The sequence below is a fragment of the Barbus barbus genome (genome assembly GCF_936440315.1).
Source record: "Barbus barbus genome assembly, chromosome: 16".
In the NCBI taxonomy this organism is placed as follows: Eukaryota; Metazoa; Chordata; class Actinopteri; order Cypriniformes; family Cyprinidae; genus Barbus; species Barbus barbus.
Window position 1 is genome coordinate 20,676,136 of NC_136744.1, and position 15,057 is coordinate 20,691,192.

The 15,057-nt window shown below is 37.1% G+C and overlaps 1 protein-coding gene across 1 annotated transcript; it reads right to left on the reverse strand.

Moving 5' to 3' along the window:
- Window positions 1-993: 993 nt before the first annotated feature.
- LOC306882295 (RNA-binding protein 25-like) lies at window positions 994-14,611 on the reverse strand. The gene is made up of 18 exons (XM_079436830.1): window positions 14,439-14,611; window positions 14,129-14,237; window positions 13,974-14,023; window positions 13,472-13,645; window positions 12,954-13,011; window positions 12,461-12,621; window positions 11,811-11,999; window positions 10,860-10,943; window positions 8,349-8,590; window positions 7,119-7,230; window positions 6,771-6,860; window positions 4,280-4,353; window positions 3,938-4,088; window positions 3,488-3,863; window positions 2,425-2,732; window positions 2,175-2,273; window positions 2,047-2,094; window positions 994-1,783 (listed from the first exon to the last, which is right to left on the reverse strand). The coding sequence occupies exons 2-18, from the start codon at window positions 14,217-14,219 to the stop codon at window positions 1,691-1,693; spliced, it is 2,400 nt and encodes a 799-aa protein (XP_079292956.1). The 5' UTR covers window positions 14,220-14,237; window positions 14,439-14,611; the 3' UTR covers window positions 994-1,690.
- Between the last annotated feature and the right edge of the window lie 446 nt (window positions 14,612-15,057).

Genomic DNA, 15,057 nt, shown 5'->3' on the forward strand with positions numbered 1-15,057 from the left:
TGGTGAAGTAACCAAAACATCGGTTATAAACAGATGAAAATATGGGCTCAATCTTGTCGTAAAGTTTTGTGATTACAGCTTGACAACTGTGGTAAAAATATATAGATGTAAAATCGTTTTTCTCTTTTCACAGGCAATTGTTGTGAAGCTCCGAGTCAAACAGTTTATTACACCAGTAACGTACATAAATCATATGGTTGTGAAAAGACAGTTGTTCACTCACCTGTTACTTGCACAGCCCACAAGATACTTGATATTCCCATAAAGTCCAAGTTGATTCATACATCACAGGCCTTTTTCACAGGAAGAGCATATGTGCTAAATAAAAACACTGAATATAACGTTTCTGAATAAGCATTAGTCACTCAACATTTAGTTCTCAGTCTTTCGGGGACAGGCGCTCACTGGCATCCCTGAGTAATTGCGCCACCCTTAGAAATTTCACTAGAATTGCAATATAGACAACAAAGAAAGATGTGCTTTTAATAGGTTTTTTAAACAGTTGACTGACAACTGAACATTTCCATCATTATCTAGGGAACTTGTACTGACAAGCTGAATATTCATTTGTCACAGTGGGAAACTGCTATTATATAGCTGCTGTTTCATGTCTTTTAGGCATATTTAAACTAAAAAATATGAAGGACAAAACAATTAACGGAACTGCAAGATTAAAAAGAAAATGTACAGTTTCTGCTGGGCAAAAAAATACATTAATTAATTGTAAATTGTATAAAACAAACATGACATTTATGAATATTTAGAGAAAAAGTACTTTTTAGTATCTGAAGCTTCGACTCAATCTAGCTACCCTATGACAACTTGCCCTAGTCTCCCCAATTCATTGAAGCACTGATTTGTTAAGCATTAACCATCAAGTCATAAAAATACATTGTATAATGTTACTTGTTTTCGGTGACTCCTGTGGTCAGCAATGATTTCAATCTGAGAATTATAAAAGCAAAAAAGATTAAAGTAGCAACAGAAGTGGTTCTAGTTTAGAAAATCAGACATTTTAATATTTCAAAGTCAAATAAATCACCATGGAAACAAACCTTCAGATGGGCTGGTATGTGCAAAATACACCACATTCAAAACCACTGCCGAAAAACCAGACAGACCTGGAGAAAATCCCATATCTCCACAGGTATGGCTTCATTCAGCTTGTTTACAGTGAAATATTTAATCCTTATTCAAACATTGCTTGTATAGTAATACAGCACAAAATAAAAAAATCATACTTTCCTGTAATGAAGCAGGTAGACAGTAAAAGCCAACTGAGTTCACTCAAATAACGAAAGGAAAAAAAATGTAAACTGATTTAATTTGGTTGTGCTAAAAATTGGAAACTGAAATGAATTCAATAAAACTACAAGTCAAATGGAAAACAGCCAGCCAAACTAGTTCCCCCATTTAATCTGGGCATGAAAGAAGTGTTCGACTTTTACACGGTTTTGGCAATGCAGTCAGACCAACTGGCACATGCCTATTATACACACACACACACACACACACTCATTCACACCAGTAGCTGTGCAGTTAATCCTCTGGAGTATATAGGAAGAGTTGAAGTGCATCAGTCTGTGGTGTTCATCCACCATACTTTAATTTAAAGTCTCTAAAAGCAGGAGAGTGAAGTCAGATTCACTTCATCCTCTCTCCTGCTTGTTTCTATCACTCTCAGTTCATGTTATTTCACCAGGCCGATTTTCTTGGCCTCGGTTTCATAGATCAGAAGCCTCCACATTTTCACTATAAACACTTCTGCTTCCTCATCCAGTACCTGTAGGAAACACACCCATGATTATCCACACAGTAATCTAACAAAAACATTAACAAAATCCAGGTCATAATTCAGCTCAAAATGAAAAAAAAATAAAAATGTTGTAAAACTACTTTGGTAATGAGAAATATGCTTAATTGTCATGAAAATAAATATTAAAGTATGAGATATGATACTGACGTGACAGGTTTTGTGAGATTCACCCAATATTATTTATTAGGAGTATGTGCAAATATCAAACCACTTTTAAATGTGCTATTTACCATGGCAACATCATCCAGAATTCCCTCTGGCGTGCTGTGAGCCATGACCTGCAACAAGACAAAACACATTAATACAGAGATTGGAAAACAGACAATATTCCCACTAAGATACAGACACAAACACACACCTTTGAACAGACGAAGTCAACTAGTGTGGCTTCCTCTTCTCCAATGTATTCTATGATTTTCTTATTGATCCAGGGGCGGATCCTCCTGTCCATCAATGTCTGTGTGGGCAAAAGAGTCAATACATTACATGCACACGCATCTACATAAACTGCTCAATTTTTATTATGAGCAATTACAAGCCACAATATACAAATAAACAGCCATTTAAAGCAGTCACAGTAATAGCTTGTCTAATAGCTTTTCTCTCACCGTGTCCACCATGTTCCAGTCCAGCGGATAATTAAACAGCTCTTGTTTGACTGTGGGAATTTTCTCAATCAGACTCTTAATATGTTTTCGTTTCTCTTCTGTGTTTACACCAGGCCGTGACCCTGTGACCTCTGCTCCATCTAGGCTAAGGCCTCCCCTTTCATCCTCACTGTAGTCGAGAGGTACCAGCTTCCTCTTTTTGGGCGCTTCCTCCGCCTCCTCCTCATCAAACTTATTAAAGACGCTGTCCACTGCTGCAAGAGCCTTTCGTCTTCCTGCCTGGGGCAATTTAGGACTGCCTGCAGCACCTGAGAGACAAAAAGCAGTTTGAAACCAGGAGAAGAAAGACTTTATGAAAAAATAAATATGAATACTGAATATGTACACAACCATTCAGAATTTGGAGTCAGTAAGATTTTTGTTTTGTTTTTAAAAGAAAGTCTCCTATGCTCACCAAGCCTGTATTTATTTGATCAAAAATAGAATAAAAACAAAAATATTGTGAAATATTTTTACAATTTCAACTGTATTCTATTTTAAAATGTGATTTTTTTTCAGGGTTTTTTGATAGAGTGAGTTCAAAAGAACAGAATTTATTTGAAATTGAAACCATTTGTAACATTATAAATGTTTTTACTGTCAATTTCGATCAGCAATGCATCCTTGCTATATTAATTTCTTAAAAAAAAAAAAAAAAAAAAAAAAAAAAAAAGGACGCCAAATCTTTTAATGGCATTGTAAATAAAAATAGACTAAATAAAAACAAACAAACAAACAAACAAACAGACAGACAGACAGACAGACAGAATTATGCCAAATTTAAGGATGAAAGTATCTATTTAAAAAAATCTGAATCGAGTTGTTCAGGCTGAAGTAACTACTATCGGTTTGATGTTTAAAACAAGGGCTAGGGGTCAAGCTCAATCATGGTAATAAAGTAATTCCTAGATTCCTAGTCCTATATAAGAAATGTCTCACTAAATCTGAATTTGTTGCACATCAGCTCCAATGCTTTTGTCAATTCCTTACAGAAAGAGCTAAAAATCGTTCAAGTAACACAGACCTAGTTTGAGACTGAGGCCTATTTTAGGCCTGAGCTCTTCTGTGGGCGGGGCCTCATGTGAAGGGTTCTCATGCAACGTGACGGCGTGGGGTGATTCGCTGCCAGGTGTGAGGGGCGTGGCATTGCCACTGGCTGACGAGATAGAGAGCGCCATTGGAACAGGTCTGAGTGTGGGCTTCAAGCATGGCTTGACCTCTCGGTCATCATCGTCCTCCTCTTTGTCTTCCTCTCGGTCGGTGATGTTATTGTCTGAGGAGAACGCCTCCTGCTCCCCGCCTTCCTTTCTCTGATGCTCCTCGTGGGAAATGTGCAGCACCTCCTCGCTCTGCTCTTGCTTTACAGGAGCCTGCTGCTGTTTCTCGGCCTCCTGCTCTATCTTTAAGGCAAAAAACAAAGTTAGATGCACAGACACCGACGAATGCAGACATAAAAATGCACACACATACGCACCCTCTGAAGTTCAGCATCAGGGTCTGGGTGTCCTTCTGCTAGGAGTCTCTGTCTGATCTCCTCCAACTCATCTTTCTCTCTTTTTCTGTCCCTCTCATCTAATTCCAGCTCTTTCTCTCTATCTCTCAATCGCTTCTGCAATGCACTGCCCCTGAGAGAGACAAAAAGAGAGCAAGACAAGAATTATAGACAGGGCGAGATAATGTATTTGAACACAACAGAATATATGGGTTTGACTATGGTCACCTACTGTAAAATGATCAATTTGAGAGTAAAAACTGCATTACTGTTATTCAGCTACCTTGACATTAAAGTATTTGCATCATTTCATTGGGTTTGTACCTGTAGTATTTGGGATCATCTCTGTCATCATCATAATCCTCCAGGAACTCTTTCAGGCGTTTGGCTTCTTTAGTCTGCAGGAAAAAAAAGTGTTTTATTTGAATAATTTTCTCTTGGAACTAATTAGGGTAAGACATGTATTGATGATTTTGTGGCCATTGAGTTTCCTACAGTGTGTGTCATTAGACTAATTTCCTTCCTTGTGCTATGACTCAAAAATATGACAAAAAATATCAGACAAAAAGATGGCAAAAATGTTTTAGTAAAAATATACAGATACATGGAAAAAAAAATCGTGAAAATCGTGAAAGAGTTCATTTTTTCTTGTAACTTATTTCAAAAAATGAAACTTTTATATATTTTAGATTCATTACATGTAAAGTACAACATTTCAAAAGTTTTTTGTTTTAATTTTGATGATAAGAGTTTACAGCTTGTGAAAGTCAAAAATCTGTATCTCAAAATATTAGAATATTTACATTTGAGTTTCAATTAATGGGTAAATTCCGGGTATCTCTTGTTCTTTGAAACCACAATAATGGGGAAGACTGCTGACTTGCCAGTGGTCCAGAAGACAATCACTGACATCCTCCACAAAGAGGGTAAATGACAAGGTAAGGGTAAGGGTGAGTTACTGTGCTTGATTGGCCAGCAAACTCACCTGACCTGAACCCCACAGAGAATCTATGGGGTATTGTCAAGAGGAAGATGAGAGACATCAGACCCAACAATGCAGATGACCTGAATGCCGCTATCAAAGCAACCTGGGCTTCCATACCACCTCAGCAGTGCCACAGGCTGATTGCCTCCATGCCACGCTGCATTGATGTAGTAATTCATACAAAAGGAGGCCCAACCAATTATTGAGTGCATAGAAATGAACATACTTTTCAGAAGCCTGAAATTTCTGTTTAAAATATCCTTTTTTATTGACCTTAATTTCATTATCTGTAAGCCATAATCATCAAAATTTCAAGAAATAAAGGCTTGAAATATTTCACTCTATGTGTAATGAATTTATATAATATATGGGTTTCACTTTCTGAAATGAGTGACAAAATATTGGCCTTTTTCATGATATTCAAATTTTTTTAGATGTACCTGTATTTTTGCTCTAAAGGAGATTTTAGATTTTTATAACGGGCATAATTCTACAATTGTTATGTGTTTTATAGATAAGTTATACAATAGAGGAGTTCCCAAATTTACAGTGAGAATTTTGGATTTTTGTTATGCTCATCAATTAATGTAAAATGGGGTAATTGTGTTTCTGCCCCATTCAGTGTATGTAATGGAGTCAGACAGGGAAGCATTTTGTCTCCTTTTTTATTTAATGTTTATTTGGATGATTTATCAAAGCAGTTAAATGGTTGTAGAACAGGTTGTATGGTTGGTTGTATCTTTTGTCATATAGTGTTGGTCTTCAACAGTCACTGAGGATTTGCTCTTGATATGGTTTAGATTTTGATATTAAATATAATGACAAAAAGAGTAATATTATGATTGTTAGGAATAGGGAGGACATGAAACTGATATTTCCTGACTTCTCTCTGTCTGGGAGTGTCCTTAAAGTATGTAATGAGGCTAAATACTTAGGGCATTATATAGCTGATGACTTGTCTGATGATAGGGATATGTATACACAGTGTTGTACTCTGTATGCCCAGGCCAATATGTTGATTCGCAAATTTGGTATGTGCTCAGGATATGTGAAGACTACACATTTTAAAGCATACTGTACCCCTATGTATACTGCCCATTTGTGGCAGCATCACAGAAAGAGCAACATGCAGAGACTTAATGTAGCTTGTAATGATGGTATGCGATTGCTGCTTAAGGTGCCACGATGCAGCAGTGCAAGCCAAATGTTTGTCAGTGCTGGTGTGCCAACCTGCATTGCTGTGATGCGTAATTGCATGTACAGATATATGTGTAGGTTATCAGAATCTGTAAATAGTATAATTTTAATACTGACGAACTTGGCACTAAGTTCAGTCAGGCTTTTTTCAAATATGTGGAATCATTGGCGTTTTAGCACACATGTAAATATGTGATATTGTGGATTCTGTCCTTGTGTGTGTATTTGTATGTTGTTATTGTTGTGTCTTTGTTTGGACCGAGTGTGTCCTTAATAAAGTTTTGATGATGATGATGATGATGATGATGATGATGATATGTACACTACCGTTCAAAGGTTTGGGTGCAGAAATATTTAAGAAATTAATATTTTTATTCAGCAAGAAAGCATTAAATTGATCAAAAGTGACAGTAAAGACATTTATAATCATATTATTTGTTGCATTAAACAGTTTAAATCTATTCGGCTACAATGGATGATTGCTTGAAATTATGGTTCATCCAACTGAAGAGAAAATAAAAAAAAAATTAACCATTTCTGCAAAAATACATAGCAAAAAAAAAGTTTTTACCTCTATCATCATGTGTATAAATAAACTCTGATAGGGAATAGTTTTTATACATATATTCTTACCATCTCTCTGTGTATTTCCTCTTCTCTCTCTGTTTCTTTACTGTAATCCCTTGATTTTTTCCTCTCTCTGATCTGCCAGTTCTTCAGGCGCTGTAAAAGACAAACATCACATTATCTTACGGTGTTTGGTTAACAAGCACAGATCTGTTTGTCCTGCATTTGAGAAGCAGTGTTCTGGAACGGCACAAATTTTCTCTCACCAGCCTTTCTGCACTTTTATGGACCAAAACCTCATACATTAGTTTAACATTACCATTTAGAGTAGATCAAATTTTTAAAGTGCAAAGAGCAAGGAAATCCATGATGTTCCATTATAATCATCTAAACGGTACATTTATGATTCCAAACCTCCTGATAGGCTACTTCTTTTTCACGTAGCTTCCTCTCCAGTTTCCGTCGTTCATACGCCTCCTCCTCATCTTCCTCACGCTCTCTTTTCTTCTCTTCTCGACTCTGCTCCCTTCAAAACACAACGCGCCCACACACAACATTTATTCTGTACATTAGAAACTAGCAATTACACTACTTACAGAATATAAACAACACTTACAAAGGATATAGAGACAAAGATACTCGCTGAACCTTTTACATGGTTCCAGAAATGTCTAAATATTCTACTTTAGAAGATTAATTAAATGAAATATTACAAATATTAGCTTTATTTAACACCTTTATTCTATATTTTATAATTTTTTTATTTATTTTATGTAAAACACATCATATTAATATTTTATGATGGACTGTTTTTGTTTTATTCACTCTTTTCACTCTAAGTTTTAGTTACTTGTTACTTTTAAAATTGTCGTATTTCTTTTAATTATTTATAAACTACAGTTTTGTGTGTTCTGCGCATTGTCATATGAAGCAACATGAGAAACACTACTTGAAAGGTGCTATACAAATAAAGTTATTTTCATTAGTTTTTCCTAGAAGCCTCTGCATTTCAAATGTGTATATATAGCTGAACTTTCAGGAATACACTAGCAAGTAGTCAACTTCTTTGATATGGACAGACATGCACTAAAAGCCACAAACTAATTCTGATTCATGACGTCTTTTAAAATAACATAAAATGGTTTTTGCTACGAATTTATAATTTAATGTGAATTATTTTCAAGTGAAACAGGAAATAATTTAAAAATAAATAAACAAAATCTTGCACATTGTCATAGTATGAAAGTGACTTGACATCTGGCCAAGTATGGTAACCCATACTCGGAATTTGTGCTCTGCATTTATCCCATCCAAGTACACAAATACAGCAGTGAATACACACACACCATGAACACACACCCGGAGCAGTGGACAGCCATTTATGTTGTTGGGGGTTCGGTGCCTTGCTCAAGGGCACCTCAGTCGTGGTACTGAGGGTGGAGAGAGCGCTGTACATTCACTCCCCCACCGACAATTCCTGCTGGACCTGAGACTTGAACCCGCAACCTTTGGGTTACGAGTCCAACTCTCTAAGCATTAGGCGACGACTGCCCCTTAAACTTGCACTTTATTATGCAAAATTATCTAAATTTTTGGTCAGGTAAAAAATACAGATGTTCGTACAGATTCAACAGTCATACACACCTTGATCTGCTTCTGTCTTTACTGCGATCGCGACTTCTCTCTTTCTCCCGCTCTTTCTCCTTCGTTCGTTCGCAGTCTCGCTCTCTCTCTCGCTCCTTCTCTCTCACCTTCTGTCTCTCTCTCTCCCGCTCCTTCTCTCTCTCCCGATCACGTCGCTCTTTCTCTCGCTCTCTCTCTTTGTCTCTTTCTCTCCTCTCTTTCTCAATCTGCTGTCGTTCTCTCTCCTTCTCCTCCTCTAGTTTCTGCAGGGTTCCGGTGGGGAAAGAGAGATATTAGTTCATGTAAGTGTGAGAACACACATATAGAACAAGGGCAAAGTTCCAGAATCACCCTGGAAACAGAAAGAGTTTTAAATAATGAAGCCAGTGTCTCAGTATGATGAAAATCTCATGATTTCAACACTTACACAAACAGATGCACACACAGTATTCCTCTCCCACATAAAGTTTCCCACAAATTGACTGATCCTACACTTCTTTATGTTAGTATCGAACTTGTACATCCTTACTCCAAACAAACTCTGTATTTCTCTCATAAATCAACATCAGATTTTAAAACAATGTTCATTATTTCCAATCACTGATTTATTTTTAAATCGGTTTTGCAGAGATCCGTAATACACTGTATCATCCAAATACATTCACTTTGGCAAAATGAATGAAATCAGAGAGGTGGAATCTCACCCAAGTGTTGTCTTCTGTTGTCCCTCTGGCCTCAGTCACCCAACAAATACAAACAAATATAAATATAGACGCTGACCATGCAGAGACAGAGGTTACAGAAAAAAACAAGTTTCAAATAGGTAGAGTATAAGAACTCTCTGCTCCGAATGGTGAACACTGACAAAAGAGAGGAAAAGAAAAAACAGAGAGAAATGAGGAGCATGACCAAAAAATGTGCACAAAAAAAGTGGGATTGAAAAGATGTTGGACTGATGCTAAAATTTAGTGAGCCAAAAAATTAATATGCAAAGTATATTTTTAGTGAACTTACCTCTCAATAAGCAATGAAAACTGGTTGAGACAGTAGCTTTTATTTTATAATTTTATAGATTTCTTATTTTGAGGGGGGGTATAGATAATACCTTTTTTTATTCATTTTTTCCACTTACACATTTATATTAGTCTGTCCATTAGTCTACCCTTGCAGTGAACCCTTAGGGCTATTTTTACTTCTGTCCCTTAAAGTTTGCAAATCCCTTTTTAGGTTTGCAGTCAGGTTCAATTAAGTTTTAATCTTAATAAGATGTCTTAATAAGATGGCATTACATTGTTAAATGATTAGAGACCTTTTTGATCAGTCTGTTTCCATCATACAATCAAGTAGATCAAGGAAAATTTGATTACTCATATGACGACAGTCTTAAATACACAGATAAGGGAAAATTCTATTCGGATAACATATCAGAGTTGTACTGTATTATTGTATCAAATATAATGTAACAACAGAAAAAACAGAAGAAAATAAATCTACAGATTTTGGAGATTTTTACAGAATCAGAGAGAAAGAGAGAATGGGACAAGAAAGAAAAATAACTTCTTACCTGAGGAATCTTCAGCTTGGTGCGTGCTGTGAAAGGGCGCCCCCCTCAGACTGCAGTGAAAAATACTGCAGTGGTTATTCAGTACTGCATCTCTCACCAAAACCACGCTTTTACACAGAGGACTCACAAAGGTTCACTGAGCTCTGCCCACACAACACCTTCCAAAAATATGGTTTATTGAGCAACTTCTGCTTAAGGCACACACTCAGGATTACAGTTTGTCTCCTGAGGTCAATACATCAGAGTATGTTACATTTCAGCGGGTCTTTATAACACTACTCAGTGCCACATTTCTGAGACCCAGAACCAGTTGCACCTTTGTGGATCCTCCAGAAGGGGGCGCCCAGGATATGAAGAATAGAAAAGGAAGCTCATACTTACATCCTCTATTCCAGCAACTTTTTCCAAAGCTCTGAGATTCATCTTGATTTAGTCACCATATGACCTCTACCGTAATGGTGGGGTTTAATGAACAGATTAGCTTTAGAGGGAGGTTTACAGTTCGTTCATGCACTTCTTGTGTGGTAAATCTATACTGAACTGGTCCTGCCCATCTGCTGTCATTGTTGCCACTCAGAGAAACAATCTAAGAGGCTTCAGCGATCTCTTTTCTATAATCATTCTTTTAGAGAACAGTTTCTAAAGTTGTAATCTGACAAATTTCTAAGCATTCGTTTTGTTAGCTCTTTTGCTTGGATGCTGCTAGGTGAAATAACACAACAAAAGAGGCATTTTTTATAATAAACGTGAACAATGTTGTTTCTTGGATTTAAAAATTGCCTCATGCAGCTTGTTTAAAATGGGCAGGATATCTCAAATTACTACAGATTTATTTGTGTGAATTTACTCTAGTGAGGTGTATTCTCAGTTATAATACTGTGAGTTTAGAGTACTCTAGATGTGGCCGTCTTCAGTCCACAGACTAGGCTAAGAAAAGGAGAGAGAGAAAAAAGAAAGTAGTGTGTTACCTTGTGTGTGTCTCTGAATTTGCTAATCTCTCTGGAAATCAGGTCTCGCTTGTCATCTTCCAGCTCCATAGCATTTATATCATCCTGAGGGAAAAAAATTGTCATACTGATTAGACCATGTGAGATGATCAATTAAATCTTAATAAATTACCTTTAAAAGCTATAATAAGATACTTCTTTCAAAGTAACAGTTACACCAAAAATTCTAAATTCTGTCACCATTTATTCATTTTTATGTTGTTCAAAACTGACTTTCATCTGTGGAACACAAAATTAGAATTTTTAATTACGTATCAGTTGATGTTTTCAATACAATTACAATAAATGGAGAATAAATACACCATAATAAAACATCATAAAATTATGACTTTACTGACTTCAATGCTATATCACTCTTCCGTGATGTCTTTTGAAAAAGTAAGCAAATAAGTAATACAGGTTTGAAACTACATGAGGGTGAGTAAATGATGAATGGTGAGTATTTCTTTAAGTAAAGCTTTCTGGAAAATGTCCCAGTATTTCATTTAAGTCATTGTGACAGGGCTGCTAGGTAAAGTAAAGTAAAAAGTAAAGTCGTGACGTATTGTCAAGTATGGTGACCCATACTCGAAATTGGTGCTCTGCGTTTAACCCATCCAAGTGCACACACACAGCAGTGAGTAGTGAACAAATCCACACACACACACACACACCGTGAACACACACCCGGAGCAGTGGGCAGCCATGCTGCAGCGCCCGGGGAGCAATTGGGGGTTCGGTGCCTTGCTCAAGGGCACCTCAGTCGTGGTATTGAGGGTGGAGAGAGCGCTGGACATTCCCTCCCCCCACCTACAATTCCTGCCGGCCGGGGGCTCGAACTCGCAACCTTTCGATTACGAGTCCGACTCTCTAACCATTAGGCCACGACTTCCCCCAGGTCAGTAGGGTTACCACGGTGAGAGTAAAGAATACCTCCTTCTGGTCTTTACGTTTCTTGCGTTGATGGGCTTCTGCATCCTGTGAGGAGGCTGAGAGCTCACTGGAGTATTCCCGGATCAGACTGTCTATGGCACCTTTCACCATCTGATCACGCCGTTTCGTCCCCTCGTCCAGAACCTCTTCCTCCTCTTCATCTTTAGCCACTTCTCCAGTCTGAGGAGCCTGTATAGGGAAAATGTATTTGTATGTGACAGACAATTATCATGGTTTACAAACTCCTTTTAAACTGGGACATTCTCTGAGATTGGCATGCACCCACAAGCTCTTTCAATCAATGAAACAGGTAAGAAGCAATCATATGAAAGATGTGTTCATATTGATGTAGAGTACAATACCATTCAGCTTCAGTTTTGAGTAAGTATCTTTTGCATAACACTATTTATTTAATCAAAAACACAATGAAAACAGTAATACAGTGAAATATTAGTTCAATTTAAAATAACTTTTCTGATTTAATATATTTTAAAATATAATTTATTCCTGTGACATCAGCAGCCATTACTCAAGTCTTCAGTGTCACATGATCCTTCAGACATCATTCTAATATGCTGATTTGGAGCTCAAGCTCGTTATTTTAATTAATGTGTCCTAGCTGAATGAAAGTATAAATTTTTTTGGTTTACCCCATTTCGTCTCCTCTGACTGGCCTTCCAGGTATCCAGCTGAGCTTTCGTCTTTGCGTCCACCTTCACAAGTAACTTCTTATCACCCACTTGCAGCTCATGAAGCAGTCGGAGGGCTCTCAGTGTGGACTCTGGCTCTTTGTACTCACAGAAACCAAAAGCTACACATACAAACACACATAAAAATCTATGAAGTTCACAATGTTGGGTCAGACAGGGTGGACAGAAGACACAAATTTAGAAATCTGAAGGTCTGATCTTTTTAAACATATTCCTGTTTGCCTAAGACAGCCCATGATAACAATTACTAGCATAATCCTTGATAGAGATCCTTAAGAAACATCTAAACTGCTGGGCCTAATGTAGTATTTGAAAATACCAATTCTTTAATAAATTGCATTACTAGAACTTACCAATAAGATCTTTGTCAATAACAGTGGACAACAAAAGACGGACACTATGTATTGGTGATTATTATAGTATTTCTTTATACCTTGCAGTTTTCCAGAAGCCCCCTGGACTCTTTTCCAGCTGAGGACTAAACCACATTTCTGCAGAAGAGAAGAAAAAGTATCTTGTGACAAGCTGACAATGAAAACATTCTGAGCTAACTGCTACATAACACAGACATTCCCATGAACATCAGGTCAAATGATGAATGCATTACTCAACTTAAAAGGAACATTTAAATTCTGTCCTTATTTACTCACCATCATATTGCTCAAAACTCACATGGACTTTCATTTATCTTCAAAACAAAAAATGAGGATATTTTTGGTCAGCGCACATACATAGAGCACATCAATCAGCAACAAACCTCATTGGTTCTCATGTGTCAAGTAAGTAAGTTTGAACTTCCGTTTACCAAATTTGATGTGCTCTATAACATAAGAGTGAGTAAAAGATGACAGAATTTTATTTCTGGAGTGAACTAATTCTATACAGGTGATGTGTCTGAGATTTAATATTACTGCGCAGATAAAACTTGTAGAATAACTTCCAAACACTCACCGCCAACAACTGTCGCACCAACATGTCAGAGGCCTTTTCTGAGATGTTTCCCACAAACACTGTGGTGGTCGGTCCTGTGTTGTTACCCATACCTTCCTCCGAGTCCTTGTTACGTGTGCCAATGGAGTCCTTAGTCAGCTTCTGAACCACTGGCACTGCAGTTTGTACCAAAACCTGCAGCATATTTCAGGAACAAACAGTAAAGTACAACTGCACAGAGTTTAATAAACACAACCTCTCTGACAGTTCCATGCATCTGAATTTGGATGCATAACACAGGCTTGAATGCTTATTATTTTAAATGATCAGGGGTAAAGCACCAGAAGATCTGGTATGGTCTCTGTATTTAGGATCTGTGTATGGCATACCTTAAATTGTATACATATATGGCACATTGTAAAACTTGATTTTCTTGGAAATATTCCAGGAAATTATTCTTAGGCTGGTAACTGGGTTAATATTCAAAACAAATGAAGGAAACCAAAGCAGTTTCTTTACATACCGCTGGAGAGGGAGTCATCATTCCCACAGGGACTGGGATTATTGGACTTGCTGAGGAAAAATAAAAATAAACAAACATTAAAAACTTCAATGTCAATATATATGAATATGTATATATATATATATATATATATATATCTTATCTTCATGACATACCTGTAGGAACAGTGGTGGGAAACCCAGCAAACTGTGAGGGGGAAATGCCAGGGGGCAACTGGGCTATCTGGTTTAGATGAGGGAAGGACATGTCTGCTGATACTCCGATCTGTCAGAGAGATTGAGAGAACAAAGTCATCTTAACTGTGATTTAACCCTGGGTTTAATATGAATCATACGAATCAACATCCATTGCATCCACAACAAATCTCTACAATTCACTATACCCTAGTTGAACTAACAGGTAGGAGGCTGGCTGGAAAATAAAGATGTTTCCTCTGTATTTACTATATTATTGATTAAGACTCACCCAATTCAGTTTTAGTATCAACGCCGCTAAAAATAAGAAGACCTCCTATCCGACAGAGAAATGGATATATAAAGCCACGTTCAGTAAAATATTTAATGTTTCTCTTTTGATTTGGTCATGCGTTCCTCTGATAATAAAGAGCATCCATAGAAAATACCCAAAATATCGTCAGCGACAAGAATGGCATTTCAGCATGAAATCTTTGTGTGTAAAGATGGGCGGGGCTTAGTGATCTAGTATGGATGGAGGGTTAACAATTATATTTCTCATGCTTTCTCGAGTGTTCGCTGAGAAATTTCTCTTTATCGATTATTAAAAGTTGTAAGTGTGATAGTCCGGGTTGAAAATATTGTCAAGAACGCTTCTGAAGCAACAGGTTGACGGCCTTTGCCACGTGGTACCTGATACTTTTCTCATCGCAAATCAGGAAGGACCAATCACATGTTTATGATTTATTCACTTTTATGATAGATGAAGCGGATGGCGTTTTTTTCAGTGTCAGATACAAAAATCGTTTAAATTAATGCTCAGTATAATAAAAACATCCTGAGATTTGAATGTGATCGAATTGAGTATTCTGCTTTTTGAGCCAGCAAGCTCCCCCTAGAGGAATGACGCT

Excerpts from the sequence above, each read along its gene's own strand:
- LOC306882295 (XM_079436830.1), bottom strand. The coding sequence starts at position 14,219 with ATGTCCTTCCCTCATCTAAACCAGATAGCCCAGTTGCCCCCTGGCATT. Across the intron at positions 13,012-13,471 it reads TGGTGCGACAGTTGTTGGCG|AAATGTGGTTTAGTCCTCAG; the intron begins GTGAGTGTTTGG and ends TCTCTTCTGCAG. Across the intron at positions 12,000-12,460 it reads GTCAGAGGAGACGAAATGGG|GCTCCTCAGACTGGAGAAGT; the intron begins GTAAACCAAAAA and ends TTCCCTATACAG.